At 42.9% G+C, this 23,195-nt stretch overlaps 1 protein-coding gene and 1 long non-coding RNA gene across 2 annotated transcripts in view; both read left to right on the forward strand.

The window, feature by feature from the left end:
* The first annotated feature begins 4,293 nt into the window (after positions 1–4,293).
* On the forward strand, positions 4,294–8,399 carry LOC140905955 (uncharacterized). Its single transcript, XR_012157000.1, has 3 exons — positions 4,294–4,372; positions 6,030–6,113; positions 6,288–8,399. It is a non-coding gene; the product is annotated as an uncharacterized LOC140905955 (long non-coding RNA).
* Positions 8,400–21,994: 13,595 nt separating this feature from the next.
* The window catches only part of GFOD1 (Gfo/Idh/MocA-like oxidoreductase domain containing 1), a 113,456-nt gene continuing 112,255 nt past the window's right edge, over positions 21,995–23,195 (forward strand). Inside the window, exon 1 of the mRNA XM_073332022.2 lies at positions 21,995–22,759. Coding sequence (XP_073188123.1) covers positions 22,507–22,759 — 253 coding nt within the window. The 5' untranslated portion in view covers positions 21,995–22,506. The remainder of the gene's footprint in view (positions 22,760–23,195) is intronic.

Genomic DNA, 23,195 nt, shown 5'->3' on the forward strand with positions numbered 1-23,195 from the left:
CCTCCCAGCAGCCCTGTGAAGTGGGGAGGTATTTTGCAGAGACAGAGAGTGGCTAGTGACTTGCCCAATACATGTTCTTTGTGTGTCATGTCCTCTAGGCGGACTCTGCTTGGTTTTTTAAACTTGATTCATGCTGTGACAAAATGGCAAATGGACCTCAACAACCACAAGTGTACAGCTCCTGCCCAGGGTGGTTACATTTCCTGTGCAGCCTGAAGGCATGTCACACTCATTTTCACTAGGGTAAAAAAACCATTTAAAAGCTCTCTTGCTTTAAAGTGTTTCTTAGATGTTTGTGCAAGGGGCCTGTCTAAGAAGTTTAAAAGAGGAAGCGGGAGGGTGGGTAAAGAAGAGAGGGGAAAGGAACATGGGATAAAATCCAAAGGCAGGGACCACTGGGACATGCATTTATTGTCTTTATTTATTTGACACAGGGCATGTCTTCACTGCAAAGTCAGCCTAGGCTCTTACTTGGGTTGCCTCTATTCCCCTTCCATCCACGCATCAAACCCTCTCAACTAAGTTTGGTGCTGCTTTATACCCAAGCTACCTGGCACAGAGTGGGGCCTGGTTCAGAGCTTGGGTGCTGCTTTTACTTGAGGTGGTAACCTGTCCACTATGCAATGAAGATACAGGCTGAATCTCTTGATAACCCTCCAGTGCCTTCCCACAATTCCCTCATGTGTCCAGTAGGACAAGCAAGTTCTCCCACAATTCACTGGGAAAAGTCATAGAGCCATGGGATATGCCCCAGAGCTCCTAATGATACATGCAGGGGGGTGCAGCACCAGTGAAGAAGATACAGTAACTCAGATAGGGCTTGCAGTGTGCTGTGCAGTCATAGCCAACCCAGGCTAACCAGGGTGCTTCGATCTGGGTGCCGATACCCAGGCTAATTCTGCAGTGAAGACCCATCCCGAGAACCAACACACAAGGTGTGACACAGCCTGACAAAACCAGGAAATTCTAAGTCCAGGCTGAGATTTTGTCTTTTTAACTTTTGCCAGGGACATAGCGGTAGGGGAGTTGTGTGGGAACAAACGGAGAAACTAGAGGCCCAACTGCCTGACTTACAGAGAAAGTCTGGGCCCTTGGTTTATGTCACCACTTCAGCTTGTTCGTATTTTTTCCCTTTAAGGAGTTAATAATATATATGTAAAAACCTATAGTATATTTGAGCAAACAAATCTCTCCAAGAAGGATATAAACAGGGCATTTATTCTACACAGCCCGGTTTCTCAGGTAAATCTCTGATCTGAACACAAAAAAAGAACAGAAGACATTTCCCCCAGTCTAAGAGTAGCTGTTCTAGTCTCCCAGTTGAATATTGGACATTAACACACAATTATTACATACATTATTAGGCTCCTTCTTATAATTGTAACCCCCTCCCCCATTGTAAGCGATATCAGAAATCCCAGTGCTTTGTGTGTGGCAATGCTAAACCATGGCCAGAGACAAAGAGAATTATCTAGAGGACAAATGAAGGATGTTCCTGAAAATGTGCTCTCTTCCTCCTCCTACGTTTGACACAGATCCTGCAGTCCTAACGTAGGCAAATTGCCATGGTAAAGATTTGCCTGCATTAGCACTGCAGGATCAGGCTCTTTGTGCTTTAGATGGCTGCCTTTGAAATGTCTCTTTGCACTCTGTTCTCCCTTGAACATTTCCTTTTATCTGAGCTTCCCTTGCTCTATAGCCTGGACTCAAAAACGCAGTAATTCTTATATTTAGGCAATCTCCTACAGCTTGTTTGGCTTTTCCTAAAAGAGCAGGTTGCTCACAAAATGCTGTTTAATCTTCTTGCCCTTTTATATTTCACAGCAAAAAAGAGCTAATAATGTTACAGCTTCAAATTGGCCCTTCGTCATTGGAGTGATATTTTTCACTCTTATCTTCGCTTAGAGCAATGACTAACAGAACTGTCGGCTTTTGATCAGTGCAGAAATCACATATGTTTTGGAAAGAGAAAATTGATCATTGTTGGCTAACCCTAATAGCTTAGTAATTAGGTACTTTGCATTGCCATGGAGAGAAGGATAGAGCCTACAACATGGGGCCTGTGGGGCTCGGGGAAGAGATGAAAGTGGGCGAAATGGAGGATTAGCAGTGCTGCATAAGGAATTCTTAGGTGCTTCTAATGGAGCAAGCAATGGACTGTAACTCAGGAGGCCTAGGTTCTATTCCTGGCTCCACCGCTCACCTGCAGGGTGACCTTGGGTAAGTCACTTCATTGCTCTGTGTTTCAGTTTCCCCATCTGTAAAATGGGAATAATTTGCAAAGTACGATGAGATCTACTGATGATAAGAGCTAGGTATTATTATCTGAAATTTAGTATCTTCCTTGTTATTACATGGATCTTAAAACAATGAGCCTTATGTACTCATTGTACACACCTTTCTGCACACAGCAAAAAGCACTGGTAAATATAAAAAGCCACTTAAATCAGGCTTAGTACAGCTCCGTCTAACTTGGCTGGAGAGAGTCTTCATTTTGGGCAGCTGGTGGAGCTGCTGCCTAGAAACCACAAGAGTTTCAGCTAGGGTAATGTGCAGGATGAGCGCACACACAGCCATTCAATGGGGGAGCGGTTTCTAACGGAACAGATCTGCTCAAGTGTTGATTTACCAGGCAGGGGACCTATCTCACAGCCCCAGCTGATGGCCTCCTCATACAGTTATTGTACCTTTGACTCATTCTTAGATTCGTTTATGTCCACATGAAAAATTATTTTTCAGCTCACTCTTCTAGAATTACGAACACTGGTGCTTGTACTGGTAATTGTGCTGTCTTTGACTCTGTGGTACTGGGGGATGTTGGATAAGGTTTTGCTGTGTGCTAATGGGAAGTGTTCACTGTGACCCTAAGAGCCCTTCAATGCCAACTGGCAAAGGGTCCCCTATTCTGTTACAGCCACTCCTATGAGGTCTGACAAATTCACTACACCTAACACACGGGATTCACAGTATTTATCCATACAGGGTCATGTGGGGTGTCGGATGAAAGCTGATGTCATACTGATCCTCATCATCGTGTGATGTATGTATGGGTGATATTTAAGAAGTTGTAGGTATGTACTAAAAATATATTTTAGCGTCTGTGTCCCTGGCAGGGTTGACCAATGAGGCTTTCATAGACAAAGGAATGCTGATTTATCTATGTTCATTGTAAATTAATATTGTAAGCCAATATACTGCAAACCCATTTACGTAGGGAACCAATAGGGGGATGTGAACTGAACAGGGGAAAGCACAGCAGAGTCTGTACCTGAGAGGTCAGCCTGATTGGGGAACAAAGACAATGGATTTGGGGAAGTATAAGGAGAAGCAAAAGGACATTTTTATTTAAGCTCAGTACCAATGTGGACACAAGAACAAATGGATATAAACTGGTCATTGGGAAGTTTAGACTTGAAATTAGATGAAGGTTTCTAACCATCAGAGGACTGAAGTTTTGGAATAGCCTTCCAAGGGAAGCAGTGGGGGCAAAAGACCTATCTGGCTTTAAGATTAAACTCTATAAGTTTATGGAGGAGATGGTATGATGGGATAACATGATTTTGGTAATTAATTAATCTTTAAATATTCATGGTAAATAGGCCCAATGGCCTGTGATGGGATGTTAGATGGGGTGGGATCTGAGTTACTACAGAAAATTCTTTTCTGGGTATGGTGAATTCTTTCCTGGGGCTGGTGAATCTTGCCCATATGCTCAGGGTTTAGCTGATCACCATATTTGGGGTTGGGAAGGAATTTTCCTCCAGGGCAGGTTGGAAGAGGCCTTGGAGGTTTTTCACCTTCCTCTGTAGCATGGGTCACTTGCTGGAAGATTCTCTACTCCTTGAAGTCTTTAAACCACTATTTGAGGACTTCAATAGCTCAGACATAGGTGAGGTTTTTCGCAGGAGTGGGTGGGTGAGATTCTGTGGCCTGCGTTGTGCAGGAGGTCGGACTGGATGATCATAATGGTCCCTTCTGACCTTAGTATCTATGAATCTATTTTGGTGTCACTGAGGAACACCTGTGGCAGGGTATATGTGGGGGTGTTATTTGTGAATGTTCTGGACGCTGGACTGAAAACCAGCAAGCTCTACAGAAAAGGTTTAGGTGAGATAAAACTGCTTTAGATATGGATTGTAGCCTGTTAAGTTTTGATCTCTAGGAAGGATGTTATACTTCGTTTTATTTGTAACTTGCTGTTCTTTTTACTCTTGCTCACTATCTCTTAAATCTTAACCTTTGTTAATAAACATTCACTGTGTTTGTTTTCACTATAAATAGATTACAGTGCTGGGTTGTTACACTGGAGCTGACAGTTGACTCAAACAAGCTGGTGTGTGTATACTGTATTCCCTTGGGAGCAGCGAACCTGGTAATTACTGTGAGGGCCCAGTGACAGGGGCTGGACGCTTCAGAGGAACACTCTTCAAGAGGGCTCAGGGTGCACCTGTTGCTAACCTGCAGAGCAAAGTGGAACAGGGAGAGTCCTGAGGAGAGTGCTTGAAAGGCTGGTGCTGTATAGGTGTTGGCACCCAGCTCCCACAAGAAAGACTCCCGCACGCTGGAGGCAGGGGGGTAACTCTCAGTCCTGGGCATTCCAAGGAAGTGTGTCACCCACATTTATGTGATACCTGGGAATTTATTAGACTAGCTCTTAGTAAAACCTTTCCCGACATTGTTGTCTTTGCTCTTTACACAACATAATGAATATGAGGAAACTACAGGAACACAGTTCCAAACAACTGTGTTTACTAACTATATACAAACATACAAGGCCTAGCTATGTATGCATACTGCGGCATGGGTTCCGGTGGCTTCTGCAGTAGATCAGGAGGCCCACTTGAGGGCCTGCAAATTATTTGAAGAGAAACTACCCAATTCCAGTCGTCAGGAGGATTATGGTGTCCTAGTTGTTCATATATCATGTGTAAGGCCCTACCAAATTCGCGGCCATGAAAAATGAGTCACAGACTGTGAAATCTGGTCTCCCACTTTGAAATTTGGTCTTTTGTGTCCTTTTACCCTATACTATACAGATTTCACAGGGGAGACCGGCATTTCTCAAATTGGGGGTCCTGACCCAAAAGGGAGTTGCCAGAGGATCGCAAGGTTATTTTAGGGGGGTTGTGGTATTTCCACACTTGCTTCTGCTCTGCCTTCAGAGCTGGGGGGCTGGAGAGCCGCAACTGCTGGCCGGGTGCCCAGCTCTGAAGGCAGCGCCCCGCCAGCAGCAGTGCAGAAGTAAGGGAGCAACACCGCAACCCCCCCTACAATAACCTTGCGACCTTTCCCAGAACTCCTTCGGGTTAGGACCCCTACAATTACAACACTGTGAAATTTCAGATTTAACTAGCTGAAATTATGAAATGTACGATTTTAAAAATCCTATGATCTTGAAATTGACCCAAATGGACCATGAATTTGGTAGAACCCTAATCATGTGGCGGAAACCAGCATGGTTTGCTAAGAGCCGGCCCCGCTCTATGAAACCCAGCATTCCTAGGGGGTCTCTTAGCCTAACAGGAGCTTCAACTGTTGCAAAGGGAGAGGGAGCAACTTACTTTAATTTAAGATGAAAAAAGAAACAGTTACAGAGGCCTTCTCTGCTATCTGGTGAATGTGGGGTTAACTCCAGTTCATTTGCCTGTTCCCCTGGTTTAGGTGTTCAGAGGAAGTTCTATAGCAGGGGCTTGCAATCTTTTTCTTTCTGATGCCCCCACAACATGCTATAAAAAGCCCATGGCCCACCTGTGCCCCAATAACTCTTTTTCTGCATATCCAGTAGATTAAAAACGGTATTAAATTGATAGTTCCGGCAGGGCCGGCGTTAGGGGGCAGCAAGCAGGGCAACTGCCTGGGGCCCCATGCCACAGGGGGCCCTGCTGAAGCCAATAGGTTTCAGCATATCATGCAGAAAAATTAACACACGTTCTGGTAAAAAAAGAAAAGAGAAGAAAAAGCTATGTGTCCAAATAGCATGAGGTGAAATGGCTTTTATTTTTTGCATGCTCTCTGGTTTATTTTGGCAGACCCTTCCTGAAACCCAGTTGAGAACCACAGTTCTATAGGACTGGCTGCTTCAGAGACAAAAGGAGAAAAATGCTTTTGGGAAGGTAAGGCCTCCAGATCCTGAGGTATACCATGAAGTAACGGACTGAATACAAAATGGAAGCCCCTTGTCTTTGTGAGGCATTGCAAGGAGTGGGGTGTGTTTGTAGGGAGGATTTGAGAGCAATTTGTTCCTTTATTTTAAAAGAGTTTAAATCTTTTTGTGTTTTGGTTTTCAGGGCCCCATTATTGGTAGCTGTGAGAGCTGCTTTTGACTGAACAAATGAAAGATCTTGTGAAATTCTTATGCTACATGTGAATTCTGAAGCCAAGGCAAGATGTCCAGAATGTTTCCAAGTGTGACAAATTGCACAAAAACAGTTTTGAGTTTTGCCCCCAAAAGCAAACAGATGCCAGACCGTTCACCCAAAGAACTCTGGGATTTGGTGCTTCACTTTTCCTTTGTCATGCTGCCATTCTTTATAGGGAGCTCCTCTGAATAAGTGATGGAGGGGTTTATTTGCTTTCTAAGTTACCCGTTTATTCATTTCTTTCTTGACATTTCTCCTAAAGGTCTTCATCTGGCTTTTCCATGGTAACAAACACAGTTTTGCTCTTTTCCCCACTCCCTTTTCCTGTTTCTGCATCTTCCTCAGACTGATTCAATTCAAAGGAGTGCTTTTGTGAAACGAATTCCAAATGCTAGTTGTATCTTTTGTCTCAGGTCTGCTTCTGAGTCACTGTTACCTCAGCCAGTCATTGACAATATTGCTGTTCCACCCCAAAGGGCCTGTGGATCACAGCAGTAGAGAAAATTGATTCACTGTTTGTTGTCACTGAACACTAGCTTCTTAGTACCTATGGAGGAGAGAGAGGAAACAGCTCATAAATATTGTTCAATAAGCACTTATTAGAAAGATGAGATCATTATAATCTGTATGATGCTAAATAGATGGCTGTGCAAAACCAGTGATCCCAACAACCTGTAGGTTTCAATGGAAGTTTCAGAAAATGGGCAGCTGAGAATCCAAACAGAAAACCAATGGGAAGGAATTTTTCCCCCTGGCATTGTATTTGTTGTACACAAAACACAGGTGCACATGAGATCTGATCCAAGATGCATTGTTTTCAATGGGCTTTGGGGCACGCTCATAGCTGGTAATAGTTGTTCTGCTGCGGGAAAAAGTAACCACCTAGAAATCCCTTCAGTTTAAGGCAGGAAGATGCTGGAATAGGAAAGCAGAGAACTAGGAGGACGAGGCCTCCCTTAATCATGTGGCTCGTAGGGGATGGATCATCCCTTCTGCTTCTGCTCCAGTTTTTAAAAAAACCCCACACACATCCTCACTCCTGCAATAGGAGTGCTCCCAGGGGCTTACCCACTGTCTGTGGATAAGGAGAAGAGCACTTTCCTAGACTTATTGATCAATCATAAGAATCCATCCTGACTGGCTAATGCCTGTTTCCTCTTGTACAATCCAGCAGTATTTGGTGATTAAAACTTAATGATTAATCACTAATCCCCTTGTTTTTTCCTACACCCCCCCCCAACTGTTCCTCAGACGTTCTTGTTAAACCCTGGATTTGTGCTGGAAATGGCCCACCTTGATTATCATACACATTGTAAGGAGAGTGATCACTTTAGATAAGCTATTAGCAGCAGGAGAGTGGGATGGGGGGTGAGAAAACCTTTTGAAGTGATGAACACCCATTTTTTCATGGTCTGTGTGTATAAAACATCCTCACTGCATTTTCCACTTTATGCATCCGATGAAGTGAGCTGTAGCTCACGAAAGCTTATGTTCAAATAAATTGGTTAGTCTCTAAGGTGCCACAAGTACTCCTTTTCTTTTTGCGAATACAGACTAACACGTCTGCTACTCTGAAACCTATGGATACTGTGTAGCTTATTAAGATCTCCCCCTCCCATCGAAAGGTATGTTTGCATTAATATATGGCTAACCATGCATGGCAGAGCTTTCCCAGTCTCCTAGAGGTATTGAGTTTGAAATTTCTCAGTTTAAACCACAATCCAGGTATCTCCAGCCTCAAACATCTATTGGCACAGAAGCTGAAAAGATTAAAATTGAACAGTTTGGTAATAACCTGCTTCACAGATTACATTTTTGTTTAGTCCTGTGGTTATTTAGAGACTCCTGGAGAGATCCCACCCAGCAGAAAAATGTGACTTTAAGAAGAATTGACACTGCTGTGTGGGACTGGGGAAAAAGATATGGGCCCAGGCACAGTCCTGTGATGTGAGGAACTGACATGAAGTTAGGCAGTCTTGGGATTTGTAAACTTCGTTCAATGTGTTCAAAACTCTGAGGTGTACTCCTCTCTCAAAGGTTTTATAGATATTCATTCTGTTTCTGCATTTAGTCAAGTCAATAAGCACAGCACTGAGGCTGAAAAAATTCACCTGAAACAGCATATCACTTGCCATATGATAGCAGGCCATAATAATAATAATATGACCAACCTCATATATAGCTTACATTTTCATCTGTAGATCTCAAAGCACTTTACAAAGGAAGTCAGTGTCTCATTTTACGGATACAGACACAGGAATTTAAGTATTTTGACATACATATTCCACGTGAGATTTCTCAGTTGCACAACTCACTTTATATTTTGGTGTAGTTAGCCTGACAGCAATATATAACGCAAAGGGCTAAATACTGTCCTGATTTGCAACCCATGGGTAAGACAGGACAGAATTAATACTTGATTCCCTCCATTAGAGTACAGTGGTGTGTGTGTGTGTGTGTGTGTGTGTGTGTGTGTGTATGTATGTGTGTATATATATATATATATATTGAGGTATAATTGAAAAGAAAGTTACATTATCATTTACTTATCCTGGTGTAATCAGAACAATTATAATGAATAAATTATATAAAGGAAATGTCTCATAAGCATTCCTGCAAGGGACTGACAAAAACTGGCTGCTTACCAAAGATGGTCTAATAAACTTGCACTCAGTAGCGATGTGGATACTTTGGCCATGTCGTGTAAAACAAGAAAGGGTTGAGTACAGATTTTGCTGTTTCTTAATTATATATCCAATTAAACTTAATTTTTCCAAATGGAACAGGGATGTAGAACTAAGTTAGATGACAGGAAGCGTAGGGCACTGGACTGAGACTCAGGAGACCTGGGTTCTATGCTTGGCTTTGACACTGGCCTGCTGTGTGTGACCTTGGGAAAGTGTTTGTCCCTCTGTTTCCCATCCCAGTCTGTGCCTTGGGCCGGACACCATCTCTCATTAAGCACCTAGCACAGAGGGGCCCCAATCTTGGCTGGGCCATACAAATAATAACATGATAACAATGAATGACAGTTTGGATAAGCAGGGGACTTTTCAATGTATACAGGCCAGACTTTACATTTGGGTGCCTAAAGTTATTGTGATAAAGGGGAGGGGATATCGATTGGGTTTTGGTTGAATCATTGCTAATTATTTTCTGGTTTTGGGGTGTATTTTTAATTTGTGGACAGCCACTCAGATCCTGAGACAGGTATCTTTTATATATTATACACCTAAATAACTAAGAGGCCGGATTTTCAGTGGTGCTGCGTACTGAAGTTAATGAGAGTTAAAATCAGGCCGCTTAGTTATGGTAGATGCCTACCTATGGACTTAGATGCTTAAATTTAGTCATCCAAGTTTGGCAGTATTGGCCTTAATGCACACTAAGAGGACATGATCTCATTTTAGATAAACAGGTTTTAGAGAACCAGTATTCAGATAAATGAGTTTCCACTGCAGTAAACTAACTACATGTTAGAGATCTAGTAAAAAAAAATCCTGCTTCCCCTTATTCCCCAATCCTTCTAACTTCACTTCTTTGTTATTTGATAAAGTCTTCTGCTTCCTTCTTCCACAGGGCTGTTTGTCCATCAAGGGCCTTATCCTTTGTCCCTTGAAGTCAATGAAAATGTTGCCATTAACTTCCAGGGGAGAAGGACGGGCTCCTAGATAAGCTCTTCTGAAGTTAAGTGACAAAGTGGAAAAAATACCTAAATCCTGTTTACAATACAGTGCAACTTCCAGTGTTGCTACCACTGGTGGAGCTGTGCTGGTGTAGGATGAGGGGTCCAAAATTTCCCATTGCAGACACACTCCAACTATTAGTACCGAAATAATGATTCGGCATGTGGAAAGATCAGCTTGGGCCGCAAATTGCTTAGCAGGCAGCTTGGCAACAATAATGAGAAGACTATCAGAATAAGTGATCTTTTACAAGGAGAAGGGGTAGCAATAGAAGTAGACACGTATCTTAGCTTACCCTCTTGGGATCTAGGAATTGGGCGGGCAGAAGCCTGCCCACTGCTAAGGAACCCCTCCCCCCACCCCCACTCAGCGTAAGGGGAGGATCCACAGGACCTGGAAGCCAAGTGATTCCGGGGGACAACTAATGAAATAACAGGGACAGGAGAGTGATCCTACTGGGATCCAGGAAGTGGGCTGGGTAGTTCTCCTTTCACTAGCCAGCTCTCCCTCTCATAAGCACTGTTGTGCTTGTCTGTGAGTGTTTTCCCTTCTGTCTTGGTGTCAAAAAAAAATCTAAACGAGGCTCTTCCCTTGCCCTTAAAAATGTAGGTGAATTGACAGAAGGCCCGGTTGAGTGATCAGATAGTATTCCTCTTTGTGCTGTGCCTGGAGGAAAAGAAATCCTTGATGGACTGCTATTAAAATGGTACATCCCCTATCCCTCCAGGACCTAGTTGTTCTCACAAACCTAACGGGGTGGGGGGCAAGAGGCCAATCTGAAAGTTGAATTTTGCATGTCCTGCACATAGTGCTACTGCTTGTGTACATGGCTAGGTGGTGTGTGTGTCATGACATAAGGTAGGAAATTTACTCATTCAGGACTGTGTTTTCTTTCATGAAAGTCTATCAGCTGTGTTGTTTCTTTGCATGGTTTCAGTTCAGATTAGCCCCCCCAAAACTTGGATCCTTATCCAAAACATACTCTTTCCCTATCTTTTGCCTCCCTTCTTCTCTCTCTCTCCCACCAAGATAGATACCTCACCTTTTCCTCCACTGCACCTTCCCCTCACCCTCCATGCCGTCCCTGTCTCATTATCCCTGGTGTTACCCTTTTGTGACCTCCAACAGATCTCACATATGAGGACATCCCCAGTAAGAGATATCTCAGAAGGCATTGTGTACCTCTGACCAGGGGAGCCCTAGAGAGCCCTAGGATTCAATGCAGCAGCAGCTCAAGGCCTAGCAGACATACTATCAGACTTTCCACATCTTGCAGAATACCTTTTAGAAGTTGCAGGAAGGGAGGGAGCTGGGGTCTATTGGAGTTTATAGGGAGAAAAGTGGACAGTTAAGGGCTGGAATAAGGATTTGAAGGATAGGGATTGAGATGGGAATATCCATAAAGGATTCCATTTAGTTTCCATTCAGGAAGGGCTGGTGTTCATCTTTGGTCCTTGTTTCTCTGAGCTAGTTTGCTCAATGCTTACTCTCTTGATTTTGAAATCATAACATTAGTGGGCCTGTGCCAAATTTGGCATTAAATTAAACCAGCAGGAACCCAGCATAACTCCACTGAAGTTAGTGGAGTGATTCCAGATTTTATGCTGTATAATTGATTTCAGAATCTGCCCCAGTATTTACAGTTAGATCTTCCCTCAGGAATAGGAAGGAATCAGGCTTCTACGTTTCCAAGGTGCAGTCCAGCATTTTCCACTGTCATGCTGCTGTATGTGTGGAGGTTATTGAACTCTGTAATCCCAGCCCTTGCTTCTGAATTATTCTGAGACCATTTATAATTGCCTTTGTACCTTTGTAAAAAAAAAAAGTAAGGCATGCTGGCAGCCCTCAGCATTCAGATCAAATACCACTACATGATGCACTGCCTGGGATACAAAGGGAAATAGAAGATGGCAATCAGTGACAGCTAAAGCCCAGTAGACACCAGTTAAATGTAGTGTAAATCTGACAGGTGGAGGAACCACCTCTAAGCAAGTTTGTCTGTCTTAAATTAAAATAATAATTTCAAAATTTTAGGTCCCGTGTCTATGCTAATTCAAAGCATTAAACACAGCTATACAGCAGGATTTGTATCATCATGATGCTATTTTGAAACTGTGATTTAAGCCAGTACTAGAATGACAGCTAATATTGTTTCCACTACTTGTCTTGACAAATATTCACAATTTCATTGCAGGCCATTTCAGGCCCTGAATTCACGGTGTGGTGGTTTTTGCATTAAACTATGTGAAATGATCAAAACTTTCAGGGTAAAAATGGTTGTCAAAACAAAAGATCAAGTTCCAAATTTCAGAACATTGAGATTTTTTGCTCAGAAATTAGTCTCTTTTGAAATTTCAGATTTTTTTTTCCTGTGTGAAATTAGACCAAATAATAACAAAAGTGGAAACCTCAATTTTCAAGGTCTATGTCATTTCACTGTGATTATTTCACCCAGCCCTGTCCAGTCTATGTTTGGGTCTTGCTGGGGGATAGACTGAACCATTGCTCAGCCTCTGACAAACACAGTAAACTATGTTTTAATGGAAACGAATCATGTCAAATCTATTGGGTGAGTGTGATCCGTTAATCTGATTTTTGAATGTGGTTTGACTAATGTGATGAAAAGCAATAGCTTTCCACTGATGTGAGTGGGGATTTAGAGCACAGAAGTGGGGCATTAGAGGTAAATATTTAGTTGCATGTTCTCATTTCTTGCATTACTGTCTCACAGTTTCCTCTTTCCTGCTGCTTCATTATAGAACAATGGGCGCCCAGCCATATGGTTTTCAGTGTCCCACATCCAATATGTGAAACACAGCTCTTGTGTCTAGTATTAGATTCATGATTTCACACTGTCCTTAATAACGCTGCCCTACTTTTTGTGGGTATGATTTACTACTATTAGCAGTGCTGAGCACTGAAACAGAAGCCTTATTACCTTTCTGAAAGATTGCCACATTATTGGCTCCTCGTCCATTTGATTTTTGGGTGCTTACTCTATATTAAAAGTCTGGGTGTCTTTTGCCTCTCATGAAGCATCAGTATTTGTAACTGGAACATTATAATGCTCCATTAGATTTGTGGAGATTAAGGGCCCAGTCCTCCATCCATTGTTAGGTGAGTTGTCCCACTGAAGTCCATGAGATACTTCCATGAGAATTACTTTGTGAGTCAAGCTTGCTTAGTCAGTTACTATAATAGTAAATATCAATGGATCACTATTAATTAAAGATCTAAAGGTAGGCCATATATAGTTTTCTGGCCTACTGAACCAGTTTCCCTGGAACATTTCCCACCTATATAAAGTACCTATTAAAAAGTGTTTTCTCATGTTGACAGGGACATTTAGGTGCATAACTTGCATAATATTAACTAGAGTTACTGATGAGAAAATTATCCTCAATATTGTGATGGGCGTCCATCTCTGGCAGTTATGGTTGCAAAGAACGGTTGAAAATGTGACCTCGGTGTAAGTGATGCATCAGTGTCTTCCTGCTGAGTTTGTGGAGAGCCGGAAGCAATAATGCTGCCCAGTTCATTTCAATGGGTGCAAACTCGGATTCCAAAACCACTTTAAATGTCAACATTGTTAACTATTTTACCATTCATCAAAGGAGATAAGAAAGAAGAGGAAGGATAATGTTATGAAATCTATATAATCGATTCTGAGTGATAGCTCATTTTGGGTAGGCCTGTAACACTACATGGAGGAATAGAAGGGGGTTGTGATTAGTTTAATTTTCCTGACTGGGGCCTCAGCTCTGAAAGGTTTGGGAAACTTTGCTTTTGGCCACTAGAACTGAAAGGATTAAAAAAATCTCATGTGCTTTCACTTTATCAGCTGCTTATTTGTTTTTTACATTTCCCTTTATTTGGACAAGGTACCTAGACTTTTCTTTATAATCTGTTTTACTTTCTGGTTCGTGTGCTGTAGCATAATGTTGTATATTTGCAGGGACAAGGGTTCACAGCACTGCAGGAGAATGTGAACACAAACTCTTTTTTGGGGGCTAAATTAAAAAAAACCACTTTTTTTATTCATGCTAGATTTGGTAAAGGGGCCCCCCCCCCTTTTTTTTTTTTTTTTTTTACAAAGTCTAACTTTAATTCCTAAATGATGCGGTGATCTTCTAATTATCCAGTGTTTTTAAATATTTTTAAATGGCTTATGTGGCACTTTTAATACAATAAGAGATTGTTATGTGTCTTGATTGACTGCATGGAGGAATTATGTAAGATATTCTAAATATATGTATGTTTAACTGAGAAGCATGTGAGAACAAACCAAACAGGGTTGGCAACATTTACATAATAACAGGAATGACTAATATGTGTCTATAGCACTTTTATCAAGGATCTGAAAGTGCTTTACAACATTAATCCTCACCTTAAGCTTGTGGGGTAAGTAATTAGTTTAACAATTATTTTAAAGCTGTGTAAAATAAGGGCTTGTCTACATGGTGTGGAAAGTGCACTACAGGGTGTGACTTCTAAAGCACGCTGATATGCTGCACGGTAACTGACCTCTACAGTCTCTGGTGGTGAGCACTAGAAGTTCCCTAGTATGCTTTAATGTAGTATTGTTCAGTCCGATGTTAAAGTGCACGAGGGAATTTTTAGTGTGCACCAGCATAGTCTGACTCTACACCACACCAGTGATACTCAGACCTCAGTGAATCAGGAACCAAATTACTGATCAACATTACAAAAAAGAGCCACAGTAGTGTGAATTCATTGTTTCATTTACTATAGTACCATATATTCATAGTTAAACAGTATGACAGGAAAATATTTAGTTATATATAATGTGACTGACCAAGTATTATTATTTTATCAACTACAATTGGGTAAAAGCATAGTTAAAGCATCCTGATTGGTTAATAACTTAGACTGGTTAATCTTTGCAGCACACGTTATTAAAACACTGTGTGATTTAAAGAGCCACAGGAGACACATTAAAGAACCACTAGCAGGTCTCAAGCCTCAGTCTGAGTATCACTGGTCTACCCATACCAAACAGTGTGCAACAATGAGCCCTAAAACACTGGACTATTAAGAGACTGATGCTGCAAGGTGCTGAGCCTTTCAGCACTTCTCAGGAGATGCTCTCCACCTTGATTCTTGAAAGTCATAGGCAGAACAGGAATAGAACCCAGTCTCCTGCTCTAACCACTAGGAAAAACTCTCTCCCTGAAAAAGAGGCCATTACTTGCATGACTTAATTTTTGAGTTATAAGGAATCAGTTCTGCCTGGACTCTAACAAAGCACCCTCAGTCCCAAAAGCAGTAGTTCTACCACTTGCGATAAAGGCGAATCTCCATGAGCCGTCATAGGACTGATATAATGGGCTAAATTTATCCTTGATGAGAATGCATTTGCTTCAGTGGGTTTCTTCCAGCAATGAACTTAACAAATAAATTATTTAGAATAGTGAATTTAACAAATAAACAACTTGGGCCAAACAGTACAAGTAATTTCAGACATGATGATTTCCTTGGAGTTGTACTCATATAGGATCTAGATCCATCCTTGTAACTTTGTTTTGAGTACTATCTTTCATGCAAACTATTATCCCAAAAAGCCTGACAGAGTTAGATAATACAGCTGCAGAGTTAAATGACCTGGCATAGTATTACATAGCACCGCTGGAAAACCTGAAGGGATCACAGCTGTGTAGAGATGAATTATTTGAAAACAAATTACAAAAATTGCTCTGGACTATGAATACGTTAACATGCTGATTATTGGTATATAGCTGCCTAACCTGGCCAATCTAACCAGAATTGTTTCCCCATCTTCTTCTTTTTTGCATGGCACATAACCAAGAACAATTTTTTATTTTTATTTCTTCAAATCTCTAGCTGCCCATCCAGTGCTCTGGGTGCCTATGCCATAAATTAAAAATCACAACATATACAGAGGACTCCCCATAAATCCATCCACCTCAGCCTATACCCTCTTCAACAGCTTTAAAGAGGAGGGGGGAAATGGGCTTTTCAATGTGCCTGGAAGGTTAATAAATCTGGGCTCTGGTGGGCCAAGGGAGGGCAGCAAGTTCCTAAATTAAGCAATAAAAATACCAATATACTAAAACAACAACAACAACCCAGCAGAACAAAACCCTGCACTGGAACATGGCTAGTCCTCTTTAAAGAGGCAAATAGATGAAACAAAAGAATGTCATCAGTTCTTCTGCTCCTGGGATTGAGTGTCCATTTAGCTCACTCCTCCTGTGTATTTACAAAAGGTAAAAATGAAATTTGTGCCTACGCTTTTTGAATCACTGAGGTAGGTAAAGAACAGCAGCACTTCCTGTTGTGAAATGTAACTGATTCTCAGTATTTTGGAAGCCTGGCTTAGCAGGCTGACAACACTGTCCGCTCTTTTATGGAACAAGATTTATTTATTTGGAATGAATTTTGGATCTCTCCTGGCTGCAGTATTTAACATATGTTGCATGTCTGCATTATTTTTTAGAGTTGCTATATTTTCTGCCTACTCCAAAATTTCTCGCCGAAGCATCTGGTCCTGGCCACTTTTAGAAACAGAATACTTGGTTAGATGGACCTCTGGTCTGATCCAGTCTAGCAATTGCTATGCTCCTATATAAAAATGGATTACCACCTAGTTTGACTCTTTTAAACATGTTTTATATGGGATACTTCATAACTCTCAAAAACAAGTTAATTTTATTTTACATATTTTAAAGTGTCTAAAAAAACTCACAATGCCATACGATCTTCTTCCTAAAGCATTTTGACTACAACAGGGTTAAAAAAAGAACTACTTAAGTTCATGGAGGATAGGTCTATCAATGGCAATGAGCCAGGACGGGCAGGGATGTGTCCCTAGCCTCTGTTTGTCAGAAGCTGGGAATGGGCACCGGGGGATGGATCACTTGATGATTACTGGTTCTGTTCATTCCCTCTGGGGCACCTGGCATTGGCTCCTGTTATTCTGACCCAGTATGGCCTTTCTTATGTTCTTAACTTCTTAGCCACAGTGCAAGAAATGCAATGTGATCAATTAAAAACATACTTATTAGCTATATAGCACATTTCATTTATGCACCACTTTACAAACATATAGTACGAGTCATGACATGGTCTAGTGCTTAGGCCCAAAACTAGATTTCAGAATTCAGGGCTTCTATGCTACTGATTTACTATGGCCCTGATTCAGCATGGAGCGTTTGGTGCAACTAAATGGGACTACTCACATGCTTAAAGGTAGGCAGCTGCTTAAATACCTTGCTGAGTTGGGTCCCACATGCTGTCATCTCAGCCGACATTTTCAAGTGTCCACTAATTCTGAGTACTTCATTTTTGGTGGCCAGCTGGGGACAAGCACTTAAAAACTGAGGGCCCCAAAATGAAGAGACACTTTTGAAAATTTTGCACTTACTTTCTCTCTCCCTCAGTTTGTCCATCTGTAAAATGGGGGTAATAATACTTACCCACCATTGTAAAATATTGTGAGATCTATACATAAAACATCATTCTCTGTGTTAAATGGTGTTATTATTCAACCCCTTTTTGTGGACCTGCAGTCCTTTAATGCAGGGCTCCTAGCTGCACAGCATACAAATGCCTGTACAAGGATTATGTCAATGATTGGGGATTTCAGAGTCACCACTGCTTCCCTATAGCGCTACATACTTAAGATGCGTATCTGCTAAAGAATGGCTTCAGACTAATGGAATTGGTATGCTTCAAATGTACATGGACCAGGCTTTAGTGGGGCAGGATCAAGCCCTATCTGAGTCCTCTACTAGCTTATATGGCCTACATTGCTGTAGAGTTCCCTTTTGAACACTGGGCCATTTAATACAATAAATGTTAACACAGCTCTTCCCTTTAAATAAAAGTAGGGGAACTTTGTGAGCTGTCTCAGTGGAAATGCAGTTAAAGAGACCTTGAAATAAAATGTATGCCTCCTGGAAAGAACGAATTCTCAATAGTCTGAGAAACTGCAAAATGTGTTGGAATCTCATATCTATATGTATAAACTTGAGCAGCTCAGCTCATGTACCGTTTCTAGGGCACCATATATGTGTCACTTAATACGGTTTGAGTGGGAGAACCAGACTTGGTCTGAATCACCAAGTTTCCTTATCTCTGAATCACTGTTATCTTCGAGTAAAACAATTGCAGCTCTCAGAGGTACAGAAGCCCAGTCATGATGATCACAAATTGTAAAATCCAGAAGGAACCAACTGGTTTAAAGAAATTTCACAACTGTTTGATGCTTGAGGACCCAGATTTATGTAAAAGGAAATAAGTTAATTCATATTTTAAATTCTGGGATTTGAAAACTATTCTGGTAGCTAGCAAGCTCTGCTTCCTGATATCACAGAAGTTATGTATTGTTCAGCTTTGCTCACTGTTGTTCCAACAGGTGTATTAAAAAGTTGTAGAACTACAGTTATAGAATATAATGGTAGTACAATTGTTGTTAAAATAGACTTTAAATGAACAGATTTTTTTAAGTGCAGAAAGAGACCAAAGAAATTGCTTCAGACTATTAAGGGCCTGACCCAAATCTTTCATTTGACTTCAGTGGGCTTTGGATAGAAATCTAACAGAATATATGTGTAGGAACCTTACATCTTAAAGGTCAACAGAAAGCTTTTACCTGCCAAGAGGTGACTGAGTTCAAAAGACTGCCAGGTTCCTGCATTTCTCTTGCAGCAGCTGATTATTCAGGTGCCCATAACAGTTCCTATCTGCAAACACTGTATGTTTTAGAGAGCCTTTTATACAGAATGCTGAATAAATCTAATACTTCCAAGAGACCTCTTTGAATATAGGTACTGGAAGGTAGGAAGGATTTCTGATTGTACATAGGGTGACCAAACAGCAAATGTGAAAAATCGGGACAGGGGATGGAGAATAAGAGGAGTCTATAGAAGAAAAAGACCCCAAAATCAGGACTGTCCCTATAAAACCAGGACATCTGGTCACTCTAATTGTACGTTCCCTTATGGAAAGTTCCCCTTTCTTTTAGGCTAGTAACCCGCCTTTGCAGTGAGGTCACAGGCTATATCACTCCAATGCCTTCCTACAATTCCCTCCCTGTGCCCAGAAGGACTGACAAGTTCTCCCACAATTCATTGGGAAAGAATCATAGAGTGGGTTGACTTACTGCAGCACAAAGAACCACGGATACGGTCTCAAGAGGCCCAGCAACACACATGGGGGAGCCAGCACAGGAGCACCAATGAGGACACCGTAACTCAGATATGGCTTTGTGGTATGGCTGGACTAGGCTAACTGCAGTGGAGACATATCGTAAGGGTGAGCTTGTTGACAAAGACATGTTAACAAAATAAGAAGTAATGAAATAAAACAACTAGCAAACAAGAAACTTCTCTATAAAAAGCAGGGAATGAGCAGGAAGTACTAACTTTACCGCTCAGTCACTTTCATCCTATCCTTCACCCTTCATCTACAACTACATGTTATCTGTTTAGGTTGTAAGCTCTTCACAACAGGGACCTTATCTGCATCTTTGTAAAGTTCCTAGTCCATGTTGGGGGGGGTTTGAAGTAATATAAAATATATAATTAATAAATCATAATTCATGCTCCATTTCCAGTCTATTCCTGTGATTTAGCTACATTCTTGGGTTTATTATTATACACAGACAAGGACAGTAAGACAAAGAAAAATTTCCAAATTACTCATCCCAGGAACATAATCTATAAATAGTTTTGAGCATCTGACTGAGGACCCAATACAACCTTGATATTCTACGGTAAGGTAATGCTGCTGTGGTTATTTGACAAATGGACCTGGATCATGTTTCAATTGTTTTAAGCTCAAATGTATCAGTCTCAGTTTAGTCTGATGGTGCTTAGTTCAAAGATGCAGAGTACATAGCAAGCAAGACTGTTTAACTTGTAGTGATCCTCCAGGCTTCTGTTCTTTTTTTCAGTAAAGAAGTCTTTGCCCCCTCGATGAGGGCAGAAAAAACAGAATCTCCATGCAGCAGCTGATAAAGGGAATGCTTGCTTCTTAATCTTAATTTAATTTTCATATAGTGGTGAGTTGCAAAAATGTCCCTGGCACAACTCCAGGAATCTAAGGTAGAAAAAAATGTTTTCAATTGCATTGCAATGCAATACATAAATGCAAAAGGAAATTAGTGAAGAAACAAGAATAATAAAATGGTTTCTTTAGATGGGTTGCATTGTATAGGGGTTAGCAGAGTGGAGAATAAATTGAAAACCAAGATGACATTGACTGAAATCCCCCTACATGGGGTCAACGAACTTCCTGACCCTGATTTTTCTCTCTCAGGTATGACACCATTGAAACTACATTGACCTCAATGGAGTTACTCTGGATTTACACCAGTGTAAGTAAGCAGCACAGAATTGGGTGAGACATTTTTTGCTCATCCATTCTGCCTGTGGAAGTAGAGGGGGTTTGTCCTGCAAAATCAGTGGATCTCCAGAGATCTGTACAGATCTTGATGAATCAACAGAGGTCAAGCCAATTTGTGCATCTGCAGTGGTTCTTGGCTGGCCCTCCCAGACTACCTCTGGCCCTTTGGCAACACTATCCCTGAGTTGTATATCTCTCAACCTGCCAAGGCCTGATGTGGAACACAATGTGTGATAAACACTCAGAATGAGGGGTCAAAAATATTAATTCAGAAAACTTAAAGTGCTGAACAATTCTTTCCTTTTGTACATATAACTTTCTGTAACCTCAGTTTTCATGATTCCTTATTTCTGATGTAAATAATTTTGAATGATAGAAGTGAGGGGACATCGACATTTCTCTGGGACGCAGGTAACTTTGGAACTAAACTAAGTGATGTCTCTCAAAATGAGGAACATTTAAGAAACATGCTGCCAGGGAATCCACTGCCAGCTGCTATGGCCAGAACCTCTTGTCAGGGGGGAGCTGCATCATGATGGGGTTCACCAATAACTTACCTGGGAGGGCCATGTGGAGCTGATGCGGGTCTAATGCCACACCCAGTGATTTCCCTCCCCTCCAGCACCACTGCCCTCCTACACAAGGAAGATCCCAGTCTTCACAGAGCGTCTCCTGGGATAGGGGAATGCTGGTGCAGGGATGGCACTTCCATCTTTCATAGCTGGATAGCTCTGCTGGACCCTCCTCCCCTGTTTCTACAGAGACTAAGAGGGCAGTAGTACCTGTAGAAAGGAGGAGATGAAAAAGCCAGCTTGGGGGGAATACAAAATGAAAGTTAGTGAAGAAATTTAACTAGTGTATTTTATCTCTCTTACAAACAGTATATTTTACTACTATTGTATTTATATCATTCCCTGCATTTATAGGGCTCCCAGTACCCTGGTGTCTAGGCCCTCTTTACAAGCTTTAAAGTGGGAGCAGTTAGCATTAGCAAAGCAATCTTCTTTTTATGATGATACGCCAGAGAAAACTTGAATGAGAGACATTTAGATGTGTCATTGAAAGATGTGCAGCCAAATCCTTCTTTATTAAAGAGAGAAGCTTAAAAAGCCCCTGCCTTCTAACAGATGCAAAAGAAGAGTCTCCCTCCAGACTTGGCAAGTCTGTATATTGGGTCTCAAGCCGAACAATAAGAACAAAAATAGATGGGGGAAGAGTTAAAGTGGAGGGAAGGCTGAGTAAGCTCCTAACAAGCCCTGAGCCCCAAGGGAGAGGGTTGCAGCAGCTGGAGAGTGGGTGGTGAAAGAGGGAGGGAGGGGAGAGGAACTGAGGAAGCCTAGCCTTTCAGGATCTAGGTAGCCCATCCTTCTGCCTGCTTCTATATCCCCCTGCCCCAACTAGTGCCACCAGCCCTCTGCTGCCCCCTGCCAAGGGCATGCCAGCCAATTGGTGCTATTTTTCGATCGCACTGGGAAAGAAACCAGAGTGGTGGCCAATGACATGTGAGCTCTAAAGAGGGCGTTGCAGGAAAGCAGTAGGTGACAGCAAAACTCCTCCTTTTCTCGCAGTGCTCAGGAGTGCTCTGTGGTGAACATGGCAGATGCAGAGTAAGGTTCAGGCTGCTGCCGCCGCCTCGCTCTACAACTTTTTGGCTGCCCCGCAATTTCCCCTGTCGCGGGCTGAAGAGGTAGCCGGCCGGGGAAGAGCCCCCGGGTTCGGGGCTGCGTGTGCGTGTGTGGTGGGGAAGAGAGGCGCGCTGGGCTGTGTGATGATCCGAGTATGGAGGGCGAGCAGGGGGGAGCAGCGGGGGCCGCTGCGTTGCTGCTGAGCCGCTCCGGGAGCCGCGGGGCGCAGCAGGGACCAGCTGCCAGGCGGCGTGCCAGCCACTGCTGCTGGGCTCGGGGGCGGCGTGTCCCCCTTCCCAGGGCGGCGGCGGCGGCGCTGGGCTGGGTCTGATCGCTCCTTGCAGGGCCGCTGGCTGCCGCGGCGCTTCGCAGCTCCGCGCCCTTCCTCGGCGCGCGGCGGGCAGGGGCGGAGGGCGCCGAGCCGGCCAGGGGCAGGGAGCTGCAGCCATGCTGCCCGGGGTGGGGGTGTTCGGCACCAGCCTCACCGCCCGGGTCATCATCCCGCTGCTGAAGGACGAGGGCTTCTCGGTCAAAGCGATTTGGGGCCGGACCCAGGAGGAGGCGGAGGAGCTGGCCAAGGAGATGAGCGTCCCCTTCTACACCAGCCGGATAGACGAGGTCTTGCTGCACCAGGACGTGGACCTGGTCTGCATCAACCTGCCGCCCCCGCTCACCAGGCAGATCGCGGTGAAAACCCTGGGTGAGTGAGTCCCACCCAGACGCCCTTTCCTCCCTGCGCGCACTGGGAAGCGTCTCCTTCCCCCTCCGCCTAGGGCTGCTCGGGAAGCATCTCCGGGGGTCGGGGGAGCATGTGCGGGATCCCCATGGCTGGGGATGGGAGGAGCATCTGTGGCCACCCATTGAACGTGTGGAGGTCTCCCCGCGGAGCTTTTCCCTGTGCGTAAATAAACCAGTCAGTCACTCCAAGGAGAGGGGGTGTGTGTGTGAGAGAGAGCTGGGTTGTGTGAGTATCCTGTAGGAAGCCCTGCTGGGGAGGTGCAGTTATTGAAGCACTGTTTGTGGTATTTTAGGGTTACTGAAACTGGCTGAGGTGATTTAGTTGCTAAAAAGTGGGATTATGAAAGCTGTCACGGTCTTTAAGATTTGGATACATGGATTTTGAGATATCATCAGTC

Source organism: Lepidochelys kempii, chromosome 2, assembly GCF_965140285.1.
Source record: "Lepidochelys kempii isolate rLepKem1 chromosome 2, rLepKem1.hap1, whole genome shotgun sequence".
NCBI classification, from domain to species: domain Eukaryota; kingdom Metazoa; phylum Chordata; order Testudines; family Cheloniidae; genus Lepidochelys; species Lepidochelys kempii.